General features: G+C 39.6%; 1 protein-coding gene across 1 annotated transcript in view; it reads left to right on the top strand.

The window, feature by feature from the left end:
- The window catches only part of NEBL (nebulette), a 352919-nt gene that overhangs the window by 182222 nt on the left and 153585 nt on the right, over positions 1-17112 (top strand). The window contains exon 4 of the mRNA XM_080810108.1: positions 1611-1718. Within this exon, the coding sequence (XP_080666234.1) occupies positions 1611-1718 (108 nt within the window). The remainder of the gene's footprint in view (positions 1-1610; positions 1719-17112) is intronic.

Below are 17112 nucleotides of genomic sequence, written 5' to 3'. Positions count from 1 at the left end.
CTCACTTCTTCATGCCTGTAGCTGTTATAACCTTGTCCTCTTTGCTACTTTTCTTATTTTATGACTCTGTGCCTTGTGCTTACATCAAGTGAAGCTAAACGGCTTCCTTGCTTAGTTGGGCATAAAACCTCAAGAATGTGTGGGTGTGAGTATTTTCACTCATGCTGGGGGATTGAGGGGTACGAGGCTAATCTCATTCAGCACTTTCTATAAAAGAAAAACTATGCAGGTTATTTGACCTTTTATTTATGGAAATAGTAAGAGTAAGGGCTTTATTACTTTTATAAATTTAGACGAAAATATGGAGAAAAGTGAGATATTCTTAAGCTACCAGTGACGAGGGACTCTAGACCTTTCTATTTGTAGCCATCTGGGATTTTTTTCTTTTCTTTCAAGCTTTTCTGGTAAAAGGGAATTTTTCAGTAGCACCAAGGACAACAATACCTGGGGGGAATTGAGTGTTTAAACACAGACATGACTCAACAAACCCAGTCATTCCGTGCTCAACTAAGTGAACCTTTCAAATTTATATAGAAAGTTGCACTTACAGAATTGTTATTTTTATTAGCCACCCTAAATGTTAGCTATTAATTGAAGTGCTAATTTGAGCCTAATAATTATGAATGTAAAATGAGGATTATGTGGGTTATCAAAAGTGTGTTTCCATATCACTTAATATTTAGATTTTAAAGAAATAAGAACAGTCCAAGTGATGTAGCATGTCAGTCATTAACAAGCAGCATATTTAACTGGTGTGACAGTTGTTGTCATTATGCTAATAACAGGAGATGGGGCTCCAGTAAGATTAAGCATCAGCGATTCCAGTCCCTCGAGGAAACTGTAAAATTCAGCTTCACTGGGTCGTAATTAGAAAAGAAGTGTATTTAAATACCAGAAAAAAAAAAATCTTAGGTATCTCAGCACACAGTGTGCCAGGAGCATGTGCTGGAAGTCTTTTAATCTCTAGGTGTGGCTTATTTTATAAATATTTCCATACGCATTTACATACTTGACACTTGGCAATATAGCATTGTATAACCATATCCATATGTCTTGCCTTATGAAATAGAATGAACACTTTGTAAGGACAGGGCTGGCTGTTGATGATTCTGTAGGTCTTCTGCCTCCATAGTGCAATGATGCTTAGTCACTGACAAGATGGGCATGGGAGCAGATTCAGCTGTCTTTTCCCACACTTTTGTCTTGAGCAGTAGTACAACTATTGAGGGAGGTAATAGTAATGATTATGGAAGCCTTGCTTGCTTGCTCACAGTTAGGTATGTAACTTAGGACATTTGATCCTATCCTTATGACTTATTAAATAGCCTTATTTAAATATTGTTGCTGTTATCGCTGTTTGACGGATGGGACCACTGAAGCACAGAGTAGTTACGTGACTTGCCTAAGGTCACACAGTCAGTGACCTTGTTGGGATACAAACCAAGCAGTCAGACTGTGCTTGGTGGCCTCTCCCTCTGCCAGCTGCTGATGGAATTGGGTCTGGAGGCATTGCCCAAGTGTAGCTTCCTTGGCCCTGGCCTCTTCTGAGTGGGATTTGTGACTCCTTGGTTTACTTTTCTTTTTCGTTATTTTGTTCTCTCTTCTGGTAGGTCAAGTACAAAAGAGATTTTGAAGAAAGCAAAGGGAGGGGCTTCAGCATCGTTACGGACACTCCTGAACTACAGAGGCTGAAGAGGACTCAGGAGCAAATCAGTAACGTAGGTGTTTGGTGATGCGATCGCCCTGACTTGTGTGTCTGGGTGGGAGAATGATACTGGGATTTGGAAGTGTTCTTGGTGCTTCCGTGTGCAAGCAGGGCTCAGAGTTCCTAAAGTATGCCAGGTGCAACTGTTAGATTGCTTCCCTTTTGATTTTGTCACAGTTATCGAGAGCCTAGCACTTTCATAGCAATGACTACATTTCTGACTATATACTTAATGTATTTAATTACAGTGATTTTCTAAATCAATTTCCTAAGTAAATCAATTTAATTAAATAAATTAAATGTGTATTTAGACAGACAGTCATTGCTATTAAAAGAGGTATTGTAATTTAGCATCTTATTCCATTTTTAATGGTCCTTGGCTTTGGAATTTTTCCAAAACTGGACTTTTATAGTTAAATTTAAAAACCTGACAGTTTTTTTTTTTTTTTGCTGGGGATAATCATATAAAAATATACATATAAGGCTAAGTATCTTAAGAAATCTTATATTTATTAATGTTGTGTATGTCAGGTTTCATACTTTAAACCAGATATTTGTTGAAATGATGCAATATGTTTAATTTTGGAAATAAACATTCACATATGAAACTGCTTTGGTTTTGAAAGCTGCGTCATGTTAAGTAATATATTTTTCTTGAAAAAGAAAATCGAGAGTAGCGAAAGTTCAAAATCTATTAGGGACTGAAGAGTGTTAATTCTGTACTACCTAAAGGTGGATAAATAGCTCGTCTTCACTTTTGTAATTCATGCCTGTAATTATGTTTCTTCCAAAGTTTTATATGAAGTTTATCAAAATGTAATTTTTTTCAGAAAAATATCAGTTTCAGTGTTAGGTAGCCAATAGGACAGATGAATGAAAATAAACAACTGTATACATGATATAAAAATATGTGCAAATATGCAAGATTCATGCCATTTTTCATGAGAAGTGTATCTTGTGTGTCTCTCGTACAGTCACTGAACTTTGTGTATCCTGATGTTATAAATGATGCAGCCTTGATTTCTAGGAAATATTTAATTAGCAGATGGTTTATACCCATTGGTATTTGGCCATCATCACTGTATATAATGACAGTTTGGAGATAGAATTGTAGTGTTTGATTTGAGAAAAATTTTATTTGTGAAAAGTTCAAAACAAGAATGATATGATGTTTAAACAGCTTTCGTAGAGAGTCGGAGGAGGCAGAGTAAACACTTTGTTTTGCCATATTCCCTAAAATGTATGCATTGTTTGCTCTTTAAAAGGACATTTTACATTTGGAAGGACTTGTTTTTTCCTTTGAAGAGAGCAGGTTGAATTTTAAGGCTTCACGTTTTTGTCCCCTCATTTTCCTTCCCTGTCCCAACAACCCACTGGTCATACATTATTCCCCTCATCCTTCTTCCTATTCATTCTTTTTTTAAATTAACAAAAAATATTTCTGCTTCTTAAAATGAGAGAGATATATATTCCGCTACAGTTACATAGAGTAACATTTCTTTCTTTGGATTGTTTTTGGAAAACTTAAAAAAAACCCAAAATAATTCTGCACAAAAAAGTTATATCATAAATCGTAAACTATCACAGAAATTTATTTCGAAAAGAACTAAACATTTCTACTTGAGACATCCACGGGACAGCTAACATAAGGATTGCAGTCAATTCAAAGGTAAGCTCTTTAATTTATATTCAAATTAAGTCAATATTTGTTTTTAATAAGAAGAATTGATCATTTCACCAACCTTTATCATTAGCAGGAATATACATTTTATTCAATACCAGAAGCTGTTTGCAGATCCATTCTTAATTTTGCAAAAACCCTTATGACACAGGTATGTATAAATCTGTATATATCACGTACATAGTAGTATGTGCAAAATACCTTTTGGATTAAGCCTATAATTTAGACAACATTGGTTCTTAAAAGCATATAATTTAGATAACGTCTTAATTTTTTTTTTTTTTTTTTTTTTTTTTGGTAATTGTCTTATGTTAGCCCCCATAGCAGCTTTCCAAGTGGTTCTTTTAGCCATGATGAGGTATATTCATGTTTGGATAGCAGTAAAGAATATAAATTTCATAATGTTGTCATTAGGGATTTACTCTTGAAGAAAGGAAACTGTTAAATATTCTGAGGTCTAATGAATTTACTATTCATTTATAAGGCTGCAACTTCATGAAATTTTTCCATGACTTCACAAGGTTTTCCATATTACTCAAGGATCTTTTTTTTTTTTTTCTATGAGAAACTTGTATTAATCTGAAAGGTGGTACTTTGGTTTAGTCCAATTTTCCACATTACTTTCAGATAAACTCAAATACTGAAACATATGGGCCAAATCCAGACAGATATTTTTGACAGTGGCCTGGACTGTGTCTGTTTTGAGAGGACGGGGGCTGAGAAAATGTTCAGACTGGTCTCCACCAGAATTTTCCCACCGGAAGGGCTAGGATGAGCAGCCATTTGCTTCATTTTCTTATTTGTTTTGACTTTTGCTTACTTGTTTTGCTTATGTTACTCTTGACTGTCGTGTGGGTTGTTCTAAGTTGCCTTTAATCCCTTTTGGACTAAAGAAAGTAGAGAGACCTAAAACTGTGAATTTAATGATACCTCCTAGGTGTTTTGGGTAATGTGTTGTGGATGAATGGGCATTTTTGATTGCTTGTGTCTGTGCGAGTGTTATGAAATGTTATCTGCCACTCTCATATTCATTTGTGCAGGATTTGAAATCATTTGGAAATACCCCTCAATCTGCATCTGTTACTGAGTTGTGGGATAGAACACAACCATAAATTTGAAATTGTGTGTAATGAAAGGGGTGAGCATGGGTTTAGCCTTGACTTCTTTCTTTTGGGGTCCGTAATGACAGCATATTGAATCTGGGGAGATTTATTAAATGCTGCAGTTTAAAATTCTTCTGTTATATTACTCAGTATAGCTGCAGAAAGAATAAGAAAAGAGGCAGGGTTTCAGAATTTACTGAATGGTTGGAAAGAAACAGAACTGGTTTCCTAAAAAAGTTTTTTTTCCGCACAATTCCAGAAAATGTCTAGTTGTGTCCTCCCACACCTTGCCAAATTCAAGGGCAGAAATCCAGAAATGGCAGAAATGACCTAGCGTAGTTTCCCATCTTCTTTGCTTATTGATATTTTAGGGGAATGTTCTTAAAGGACAAGGTACAGACGTGTATTGAAGGAAACTGTGCCTTTGGACATTTTTAAAAACCCTCTTTCCTGTTGTCCTCATAGCTGTAGCTTGTGTGGGTGACTAGAAAGTCTGTTTCTAATTCAAGTGGTTACTGCCTTCAAGTTTCTAAGCAGTGCGTTCAGGGTACCTGCAGCAGGAGAGCCCGGCAGCATCACTGCCGACACCGAAGGGACTCAGTCCAGCCTTGAGAAGATTATTGATGTGTTTCATTCTGCCTGTTTACACACTGATTTAAGCTGCACTTTTAATTAGCTGGGACAGTCTATAGATAAATTGTGAAATAAGATGGTAAAGTCCAACCCCAAGAGACTTTTACAAGCTCTGTGCTGTAGATAAAATCTGGATGTTTATTTTCTAATTTATTTTAGGTAATGGAGAAATATATGGAGGGGAAGGGAAAAAAAAAACAAACCCAGATGACAAAATCCTGTATTTTACAGATTGACTGAAATAGTAAGTATACCATTATGTGATTTGTCAAGATTTGTGTCTGTCTGACTTGGAGAGGAAATAAGTGTGTGTGTGTGTGTGTGTGTGTGTGTGCAGGCAGTGAGGCTGTGTGTGGTGGCTTCAGTGGGAATCTTTAGAACCCCCTTTCCTTAGCTCACTAGCCCACAGACAACACAGACACTAGTATTTTCACCTGCTCTATATTCTTTCTCTTACGCTCTCAGTATCTATAATTTTGGTTATCTTTCCTATTTCCCAAATACTCTTTTTACTACCATTTTCTGTTTGGTGTCTACATTCATAAGATGCTCACTTGCTTCACAAGAAAAGCTGAGATTGAAGCCTTTGGAGAAAAACATAGAGAAAAGAATCTCTCTGTAATCTGATACTGAAATGTAATTATTTTTAGTTTTTTTGGTACAGCTACATAATTTTTCGTTGACTTCTTAGAATGCAAAATAAATTATGTGCCCATTAATAAGCTCACATGGACACTGATGATTTAGTTCCCTGAGATTTTGTGAGTTAGCTTCAAAAATATTAGATTATTGGAGGTAAACGTGACCTAATAATTGAATAGCAGTGTCTATGGGCGATTAAAAGATTTGATTCAAAGTTGGGCTGAGTGTAAGGGTGAGCATGAGGGTAGGGATGATTATCTGGGGATCTGGTCTCTGTTTGTAATTTAAATAAATCATTTTGACAGAGACTGACTGTGGCCATGTTCAGGCTGCTGACGGTGTGAAATTGAGTTGTATGGTGGACAGAAGACAAGCAGGCAAGACAAATCCCCCAAGGCAAAATTTGTTATGTAATTGGGTCAACTCATGCATGAGAAATGCATGCTAATTGTAAACTGGTGGCAAAATTATAGTGTTTGAAGCCATTAGGTCTTATATGAACCCAAACAACTGATACAGAAGGGTCTCTCATCCTTTTTACATTCAGCGAACATAAGAAGTTTTCATGAAAAGGTGAGGGAGGTAAAAATAAGAAAGACATTCAGTGTTGACATAGAGTATTTGTTAATTTTGTTCCTTATGCAAGAAGCACGACTGTTTCATGAGCACTGCAAAATGTATATGAAAGCTTCCGATTTTGAGTAGTCAATTCTAGTACACAAAGTACTTAGAAAGGAGAATAGTATAGCATTTTTGATATGACTCTTAATGGGGTTGATGAATGCGGATGAAATAGCAGCTAGTTATTAGGTCAGTGGCTTAGATTTAAGCCCTTGAAGGCTAGTATTTTCTTTTTTAAAGATTTTATTTATTTATTTGACAGACGGAGATCACAAGTAGGCAGAGAGGCAGGCAGAGAGAGTGGGGGAGCAGACTCCCTGCTAAGCAAAGAACCCAGTGCGGGGCTCAGACCCAGGACCCTGAGATCCTGACCTGCGCCGAAGGCAGTGGCTTAACCCACTGAGCCACCCAGGTGCCCCATGGCAAGTATTTTCACAGAGTGTGAATTTATATGTCACTTTAATGGACTGTACCTTATCTCCAACTTATCTTAACTAGTAACTCCAGTGTTTTCCTGAGTCATCATGGGTTGGTAGCATCATCTTTAAAGCCAAGATCAAATATGCCTAAGAAAGTGATAGGAAAATAACACGTATTTCCTTATAATACCTAACACATGTATGAATGCTTTATTTGTTTTGAAACACATTGACATACCCAGTCTAATTAGATGCTCTGAACAACCTCTCCTCAGGGAAAGTATTTCTATAAGGAATACTTAGACTTTCATGAGAACTACGCACGGAAAATCACCACTTGGTCCTTTCTCATGTCCAAATCCATGGTTTCCCTGACACCTGGTTTTGCTTTATTTTTCCACCTAGGGCAGAACTTCAAAGGTTGATCTCTTCTTTTTATCCTCCAATTTCTAGCCACAGTCACTTAAAGAAACAAATACATCCCAGACCAGTAATTACTTGTGCCTGGCACGTACGAGAGTTGTGGCTGTAAAATGGCATTGTCTCAAGGGGAGGTGGGGAAGGGCCCCCCTAATAAAAGAATTAACGCACATGACTTTTTTTTTTTTCTTGGAACAGAGATTAAAGATCCAACACCTCATTTCTGAAGATCCTTCTTTTGTGAAACCCCCCTTCTTTTCGCTTGACCTGTGTTCAGGTCTTTCGCCTGCCCATTCCTGCAGGACCTCTTGCTGGGCCTTCTCTCCTTCCGGGCTCCTTCTGCTGTTTTTCCATTGTATCTTAAACACGGCTACCAGATGAGTCTTTCTAAAAAATCTCTTTCTTCAAGACCCTAATTATGATTCACTAGGAACTTCCCTTGGAGCACCACTCTGCGTTGGACCAAGTCTCATCTCCAAAGCTCCTCCTTTCAGACTCTAAGGACCCTCCACGATCTGGTCCTACACTATTTTTTACCTTATCTTGGGCTGTCCGTCAACACTGGTCCTCCATTTCTTTTAGGTCTGACCAGTTTATTCTGTTCTGGGCCTTTGCATGAGTCATTCCTCTTGTTTGAAACAATTTCACAGTGTCTGTAAACGAACCTGGACCCACTCTAAGACCCCAGTTACCATGATCTTTCTCATCTCTGAAACACAAGAGCTGTTTGTTCCATGGTGCCTTTAGCTGTCCCGCTCATTTCACGTGTCACGTTCCACAGTTTGGTTTTAAGGAGCATTTCACTTGTTATGTGTTTTACCTCTTTACCTTCATGAAGACAAAGATCATCCATGCCTTTTCAATTTATTTTTTGCATCCCTATGCATGCATATCATGGTGCTTTGTACTTTCCTTTTCTTGTCACATCCTTAATATAGGCCCTCCCTGTCCCTTGCGCGGATTGTGGGAATAAGTCTCTAGACTGTTCTTGCCGGCCACAGTACTGCCTCTCCTCCTTCCTGAGCTGTGCTTATGGTTTCTTGCAAGTTCCTAAAATGCACATTGGATCATATCAGTCTTTTCCTTCGAATCTATCAGTGGCTCCTTGTTGGCTTTGGGGTAAAATGCGAAACCTTTAGCATGGGAAATGAGTCTGTCCCTGGTTGAGTACCAGATGAGATCTCCAGCCTGGGTATCCCTCTTGGACCCTGAGCCCTATGCCCTTCATGTCTTCACCTGGAAGGCCGTTTGTACCCTTTCCCTATTCATCCTACGACCAGATGGTGCCTCCTCTTCCCTATGGCCTTGTGCTTCTCTTGCTGCCCTGAGAGTCTGAATTCTGAGTTATCTTCCTGCTAGACTGAACTCTATAAAGATCCAGGCTGTCTTTTTCTCCGTAGCCCCAGTGCCTGGCACAGAACAAAATCGGATAAATGGATTTAACTTCTTGGGCCAACGTATCTTCTTCCTGTGGCTTTTTACTGTGCCCCAGGCTGCCAGCCCTGGGATGGCTTCCCAGAGACTGTTCCAATAAACACACCCATTTTGATACCCCTTAGTCTTGTATGCATTTCATCCTATAATGGAGGTTATTACAAGGAGTTCTAGTATTTCTAGATTTACTTTAATCAAAACGTCTCTTTTGGAGCTGCATAGTTACACATTGATTTTCTTCCTTTAAACTCTCATTTCTGTCCTTCATTCCATCATTCTGTAGCACAGTGAAGTTCCCTAATAAATATTTGTTCAGTAAATGACTGAATTCTTTAAAGAGTATTATTTCTGTAAAATTTCCTTTTCTTTTTCTTTTTCGGAAGAGTCTGCCTTACCATCCACTTCTCAGTCTAGGCAAATACAATATTTCCCAAGACATGCACGGCAGTAGGGTAGGGACTAGCATATCCTTTCAACACAAAATTGCTAATGCCTAGAATAGTGCTTGACACATAGTGGATACTCAGTTAACGTATGTTGAGGTGGGGCGCCTGGGTGGCTCAATCAGTGGAGCATCTGACTCCTAATTTCGTTCAGGTCATGATCTCAGGGTCGTGAGATCGAGCCCCACATCCAGTTCTGTGCTGGGCATGGAGTCTGCTTAAGATTCTCTTTCTCTCTCTTTGCCCCTCCCCTCGCTTGCACACACGCTCTCTAAAATAAATAAATAAATCTTTAAAAAAATGTATGTTGAGTACATGAATGAAGCAGCCATATTTAAAATATTGACTAATGTTGCATTCTTTCTCTTGAAATCTCCGTTTGCAAGACAGTTTTTAGCTTCTCAAGTTGCTTTCTTTTTTTTTTTCTTCTTCCAAGTTGCTTTCATTTTGTCATTTGTGTTACTTCATAAACACTTGTTCTTCACTTTTTCCTATTTTTACTTAAATATTCAGTGATTTCTTGTAAGGACACCAGTTGAATTGGATCAGGACCCCAGCCTTTGACCTCAGTTTGCCTTAATTACGTTCTTATGGGCCCCATCTCCAAATACAGTCACATCGGGGCTTGGGGCTTCAAGATATGAGTTTTGGGGGGACACAGTTCAGTCCATAACAGGGCTTAAATCAACAATGATCTGCATACATCATAGGTAATTTTGAGATAATTAAGTAACAAACATCTTGTGAGCATAACCTACTATCATCAGCCAGTTCTTTTTTTTAAAGATTTTATTTATTTATTTGACAGAGAGAGATCACAAGCAGGCAGAGAGAGGGGGAAGCAGGCTCCCTGCTGAGCAGAGAGCCCGATGTGGGTCTCAATTCTAGGACCCTGAGATCATGACCCGAGCCAAAGGCAGAGGCTTAACCCACTGAGCCACCCAGGCACCCCAAGCCAGTTTCTTTGGTGGAGGTAGAGTACACTGCCTGTTGCCATCCCAGGAAAACTTCTACATCCAGTTTATAGATTTTTTTCTATTTTCAAACTGAAAAATTTTAACTAAAAAAAAAAAAAATTCCTTCTGGGTCCTATTTCCAATCCTTAATTGGCCCTTGTGAGCCTCCTTTTATCTGTGGTCTTGAGCCATGGTCATTTATAGAAACAAAGATAGCGTACAGTAGTAATTATGTTTTTAAGTTTTCCAGGTCTTGGTGAAATTATGGGGCTTGGAATATAGGTTTCACATGTCCTTTGCTGGCACTTTGGCCTGGACAGACATGAGGGAAAAGGAGGGCAGAGGTGTGACAATAGAAAAGAAATATTCCTATGCCACTGGGAAAAAGTCAAATCAAGATGAACTTTTAATTTTTTTTAAAATTTATTATTATTTTTTTAAGATGAACTTTTAAAAAAATGTTGCCATATCCAGTATATTATACAGATTAAAAACTTATAAAAGTATCTGAATTTTCTTCCAGATTTTGTTTTACCCTTTGGGACATACCTACAGTGAGCACATACTGAACGTTAAAGAACTGGCAATCTTCCATGTATATTTGTGGAGTCCCCAGATGCAACTGTCATTCATAATTATGCCACATCATTATAATTTCAGTGGATTTTTACAGGTATGTTTAAAACCTGTTGTTTTTCCAGTTAATAAGTGTAATGGTCACATGTCATTTTAACTTAAGAGGCCATGAATCAAAGGAGACATTATAAAGAGATTCAATTAGAGCCCATTGGTAACCCAAGCCAAGTTCATACAATTAAAGAAGATTGCACCATTGGAAGTTAGAAGCCAGAATGTCTTTGTTTTCGTAAGCCTATGCAGATATGTCCTCTAATTTGCATTCCATGTCCCTAGAAGAATTATGTCACGAACATCGCTTTCCTTTATTTTTTGCTCGTTCTTTCTGCTGTAGCTTCTTTTTTCTTTCACCATCGTCAGGGCTGTGCTGTAGCATTTTTATCTTCTGTATGGAATGATATGCAATGCTGTTTGGAAAAGGATATGTCTGAATTTCTGTTTGAAGGGTCTGTTGCTTTTGGGCAGGACCCCCAACCCAGGCTTGGTTCCAAGGACAAGAAGCAAAAAGGGATGATCATTTTTTTCTTTGTTTGTTTGCTCATATTTCTGATTGATTTTTCCTCCTGTGGCTGTATTACCTATAACAGAGTCAACCTTTGATTTGTTCAAATTCAGCTTTTGTGTCCTGGCATTCTGAGAGCAATGAAAATGGCAGAGCTTGTCTGTTTAGGACACTGTGAAATAGAGTCGAAATGTAAAGAAAGAACAAAAGGGAAAAAAAAAACTTTAAAAAATCATTCTGTTCTTCTTAACACTTGTTATTTTTAATGGCGGGAATTGACTTCCCCAAGACAAAGTGATGTAAATGTTCACTTTTGTTGTGAAATTATGGTGAGAAGGTGGAGGTCAAGCAGCATTTCCTACTCATGTTTGAACCTTCCAGAACATGGTGCTTTAACTACAGTGAAGAGGGTAGAAGTGGAAGTTGCCTTCACAGTTACCTTTCGTGGGCAGGCATGTGTTTGTTCTTTAAACATTTGCTGTGGACATCACATTCACCGGGCCCCGCTGATGTCAGAAAACATGAGAAACCATGTTTTGGCATTTATGCTCTTGCTCAAGTGCATGACGTGGCTGGCGACAGTTTCCGCTGGAGCAGGGGAGTCTTAGCTGGAAGTTGAGGATGGGGGAGAAGATGTGTTAAGAGGAGCAAAGCAAGGAAGGTAGAAAGGAATATGATAAAATTCAGAGCACCTAGCTTCTACTTGTCAGAGTGTTGGGCGAGACACCATTACAGAAATGTAGATTGAGGCAAGATCGGTGAAAGACTGGTCTCCTATGCTCAAGTATGCGTAATTTGTTATCTATAAAACAAAAAAAAATCTTTAAAAGAAACCATTTTGAAAATGATGACTGACTTAAGATTTTCGAGCGTTTACCAGACATTGGGCACTTTGTCGGAAGGGGAGGGGATATCATGAGAAACAGACTAGATATGACCCCTGACCTCATGGAGCTTAGTGTTTACCCTCTCACAGCACCCAGGTAATTGCTACACAGTACTATAAAAGCTTGATAAGAGGGAAACACTGTGCTATTATCGGAGGGTTAACTAGCCAGCGATGGGAGGTAAAGGAACAGAAACCTTGCCAGTGCTACTTTAAAATAGTTTTTGAAGGATTTTACTGAATCATTTTTTTGAATAGTGATGCCTGCTGTTCCGTTGGTATAGTAGGTGCCATCAATTTTGCTTTTAAGTTTGCCTGTCTCCCTCCGTCTGTTTTCTCTGTTCCCTGTTTGCCTGTCAGTATGGGTGTCCGGAAAATATCATTCAAAACTAATCAAGCCACAGATTCCATATAAAATGTAAAAAAATGTGCATTTATAGAAGAGCATCAACCAGCTTATTAATTTCAGGATGGTTAAGAAGATCAATATATTACTATCTGCATTCATTTAAAAATTCAGACACATGTTCTCTGCCTTGCGGTTTTCAGGACTCAAGAAACTGAAAAGTATCGAAAGTAAAACTGTGACCATTTTTCTTCATCTCTTGCATACTCCCACCCTCTGTAGGGATAGTTTTGAATTAAAAGCTTTTCAGGACAGGGCCCCAAATATTGAGAAATTATTTTTCATTTTAAAAGTATACACCAGGGTCACCAGGGTGGCTCAGTTGGTGTAACGTCTGACTTCAGCTCAGGTCACGATCCCGGGGTCCTGGGATCGAGCCCTGCATCGGGCTCCCCGTTCAGCTGGGAGTCTGCTTCTCCCTCTCCTTCTGCTCCTGTCCGTGGTTGTGCTCTCTCTCTCTGTCTCAAACAAATAAATAAAATCTTAAAAAAAAATAAAAAAGATACATGCATCTGAAAGAGTCATATATGTACATGGGCCGCGTATGTTTTGCCTGCCTAGGTCGAGTGTACGTGCACGTTTGAGTGGAGAGCTCCTGAAAGCTGGTGGTAAACATTGGTTTGCACTGTTTGGTTTCCACCTTTGGTGTTCTTGGCCCGATCTGTGCTGACAACGAACCTCTGGGACGTCCCCTCAGTGCTGTGCGGTCTTTTCCTGCCAAATATTGTTCTCTTGCAAGATTAAATAGCTGACTCAGTGTGGCCTGAATCTTGGTCCTGCTGAGAATATTAAGACTCCTGCAGGTTGTAATACAGATTAGCTGGTGAGAGCTCTGTTGGAAAAATAGAGTGAGTTTCCCTAAATGAATTTAACAACTGCTGTGAACCTTTTTGTGTCCTTTAACATGAGTGTGTGTGTTGGCAGTTAACCACTGATTTCCCTCATTTTCCCCAAAAGTTGCTCCTGCCCACTGCCTGGGCATTTACTGTAAACATTTTTATAACTTTATTCCACGTTCATGTTTCGCCAGAATAAGGCGTTTGACGTGTTAAAATGATTCAGTATCGTTCATTGTTATTTATTTGAGGAGGAAAACCACTTTTTTCTGAAATTATATGATGAATTTAACATTACTTACATAAATAAACGAACCACATCACTGGCTTATTTAGAATAAACTTATGGGCATGTTGCATTTCTATCACAGGCTTTACGTTATTCGTGGAAAAACAGCGAAATATCTAACAAGGGGCAGGAAGGATGGACTGGCCCAAACGATTTACATTGTTTCCAGCCTCCATTCCATTCCTATTTCTGCTTCTCCAGTTAGATCATAACATTTGAGGGTTCTGAATTCCACAGAGACTATGGTGCTTCCCCTTAAATGAAATAAATTAAAAAAAATCAACACCAATAATGCAAAACTTGAAAGCGTAGTATACACAGATAACCTGAAAATGAGAAGTTGTTAGATTTTCTGATTGCAGTTCATTGAACACTTTTCTATTTTGGGGGGCCCTTACCTTGTGTGTGCACAAAGCATGCTCCTCTGCTTATGAGGCAGCCTTCCCATCTGCTGCCCACACAGTTCGTGTCCTGACACCTTGTGTGCGTGCGCGCGTGCGTATGATTTCTCAGTACAAATGTCTGTGACCAATTTGTTAATGGCAGAGCATCACACAGTGGTAATACTGTTCCCCTTATTAGCGCTGTCTTTACTTTTGCAGATCCCTCCATAGGTTATTACTAGAATTATTACTATGAATATTTTAAAAGGTACATGACTAGTTAAATTATTTTTTGAATTTGTTGATGTAAATGCACCAAACACTTGGGGTAAGAAATGCACTGAGAGAAGGTGTGGGAGGAAGGCAGTGTAATGGTTTGGCAGTGTCTAGTGTGTCTTCATAAAATGGACTCTATTTTGCAGTTATCCTATATGAGGGTGTTAGGCAAAGAACTACCTGACCTTAATTTCTGGATACTTTGGAAGTTAGCCTGTAGCTTCACTGGCAGTAAAGAATTGGGGTCAGAACGAGGTCTTCTGTCTGCTAATCTGGTTTGCCTTTTTTTTTTGAATGCTTGACTCTCCGAGTCATGTTGGTGGCATTGTTGGAATTTGCAGTCCTTCAGAATTTGGCTTGCAAGCTGCATTAAAAAAGGAACTTTTAAGTATTAAATCGTAAATCCTCTAAAACATTATCAGTGGCTTAAAAAATTAATCAGTTCAAGTGGACAGAAATATTAATGCATTATCCTTAGCAAATGTCAGTGGAATGTCCATACCTGGGATTTTTCAATATTAAGACGAATTCCCCCTTTTAAATTGTGAAATAGATCACACATACAAAACAGTCCACAGGAACTCATATGGAGTTTAAAGAATAGTAATCAAGTGGACACGTGTGTACCCACCACCCAGCTTAAGAAATAGACAATTTCAGAAAATTTGGAAGGCACCTGCGTTTCCTTAGGTTTATACCTTTCCCCCCCGAGTAGCTACCAGCAACACAAAGACCACGGCATCCTGAAAACACAGATTTTCATAGTGACATGTTGATAGACAATATGAAAATCCAATTGCTCTACGTGGAAGCAATTCACGGGATTTTGGAGAAAACCTGTTTGGCCTCTTGCACCATTAAAGCCCGCATAGTCTCTAAGGACTTACGCTCATTCAGCAGTTTGGGACTCAGGCAGGAGCAGGACAATCTCTGTGTCCGTGGGCATCCTGCTCTTGCTCAGAGGACACCTACTCCCTGAATAGAGGAAAAGGAGAGGAGCAAAACTTCACGAAGGCCACTCTGTGTTGGGCAGAGCCTCTCCCATTTATTTCATCTGTTTTTCTCAACATCCTCAGAAATAACTGTCATTGCCTGCATGGCACAGATGAGACAAAGCTCAGAGAGAACGGACAAGTTGCCTAACCACATACAGCCAATAAAGACCAAAGCTGGGACTTGAGAGCCCTTTTTTTTTGTTGTTGTTGTTGTTGTTGTTGTTTTTTTTTTTCTGACTTAAAATGCAGGATTCTCCCTCTACACCAGAGTTTTGGTATTATGTGGTATCTGGAGCCCTTGTGCCATAGAGCAAATGTCAGAGATAGGAGGTTTTTTTGGTTGTTGTTAATGCCAAAATTGATTTATCCTTAAATGGCATTTTGGAGGTCATATGGTGATATTAGGACCCAATTTAGAAGTTTCCAATTTCCTAACTCCAGGACCGGAGCTCTAGGAGCAGAACCTCCCATTCAAATGTTCTCCATGTGCTGGCATACAGAAAGGTTTTGTGTGGCCCCTGGCAGCATGAGCATGGGTGTTATTCAGGGGTCCCTGATGTCGAGGTTGAATGACTGTTCCCCTTTAGGATATAGTTACCTTCCTTGTCCTCCCCTCCTCTGAAGGGACCTGCTCTGTGCGTGGCACCGTTTCAGGAGCTGAGGATATAAGATGGAAGCGAAAGTCTCTCTTAGCCCAGAGCATGTAATACAGCTCTCATAAGCGTGTTGAGAGGGAGGTGCGGTTTCGGGGTCTGGGCAGCCCACAGTCAGGAACCTCGCCCTAGTTGGGGTTTGGTGATGGTCACGAATGGCTTACACAAGAAGGTGGCATGAGATGAGTTTCTAAGGGTAGAAGCAAAGGAGAAAGAAATGATGGTGAGCAGCGGCTGGTGAAAACGTCCCGCATGGGGGACCAGCATAGATAAGGAGTTGAGAAGGGACCTGTGTGGTGCATTTGAGGAACTGTGAGTGCGAATTTTATCCTGGAGATTTTGGGGAGTACCCAAAAGATTTTTTTAGTTAAAGATGTTGGGGTCACTGTTGGTATAAATGCCGGGAGTGGTTTAGGTAGGCTTGTTGTCAACCTGACCCTCCTCTGGGTGGGATTTCCCTGTCATTGTCTCTGTGGGATCCTGAGAGCCCTCATGTCTGGCTGTCGGGCCTGGGATGGCTATAGCACTAGTATTTGTGGGGGTCTGCATTTGGAGAAGAAAATAATGAGTTCTGGTATCTCTATTTTAATGCTATACCAATGAAAAAAAAAAGGAGAACTTAAGCAGTTTCATTGCATGGGTTTAGAATTGAATGACAAACGTTGAGCACAGGTGTCTGTATGGTATGTAAATAGGGCAGTGGTGTGTTCACGCCCCAACTGTGATACAAGCCTGGGATGGCTAGTCTGCGACACAATGTCAGGTTGGCAGGTCTGAGAGTGTAAACCCCTATTAATATGTATGCCTTCAGCATTGCATGCAAATGCTACATTAGTTCCATACAAATGTAGGCAGAAAAATCTCAGTGAACGAAACTGTCTGCAGTGGGGGCGTGGGGGTGTTCTGGTAAACTTATTATGTTTTAATAAAGGTGAAGCCTAAACCTTTGTTGCTCCAAAAGTTAGATGACACACCAGGGTGCAGCTAACTTTAACTCAAAAATGTAACTCCCTTTTGCTCATTGTACCGGCCGGAGGTGACAGACACTGATCGGCACAGATCACTATATGGGGCAGGCAGATGGTCGAAGAGGTGACCTCTGGAGTCCCTGGTATCCTCAGGATACCGTCTGGAAGTGATATTTCTGGAAGTTTATGAGGACGCCTGTTTGAGACTGCTCACCTTTGACTGCC

This window comes from Martes martes, assembly GCF_963455335.1.
Source record: "Martes martes genome assembly, chromosome: 8".
NCBI classification, from domain to species: domain Eukaryota; kingdom Metazoa; phylum Chordata; class Mammalia; order Carnivora; family Mustelidae; genus Martes; species Martes martes.
Note: the sequence above shows the minus strand (reverse complement) of the source record. Positions and strands in the feature narration are given on the sequence as shown.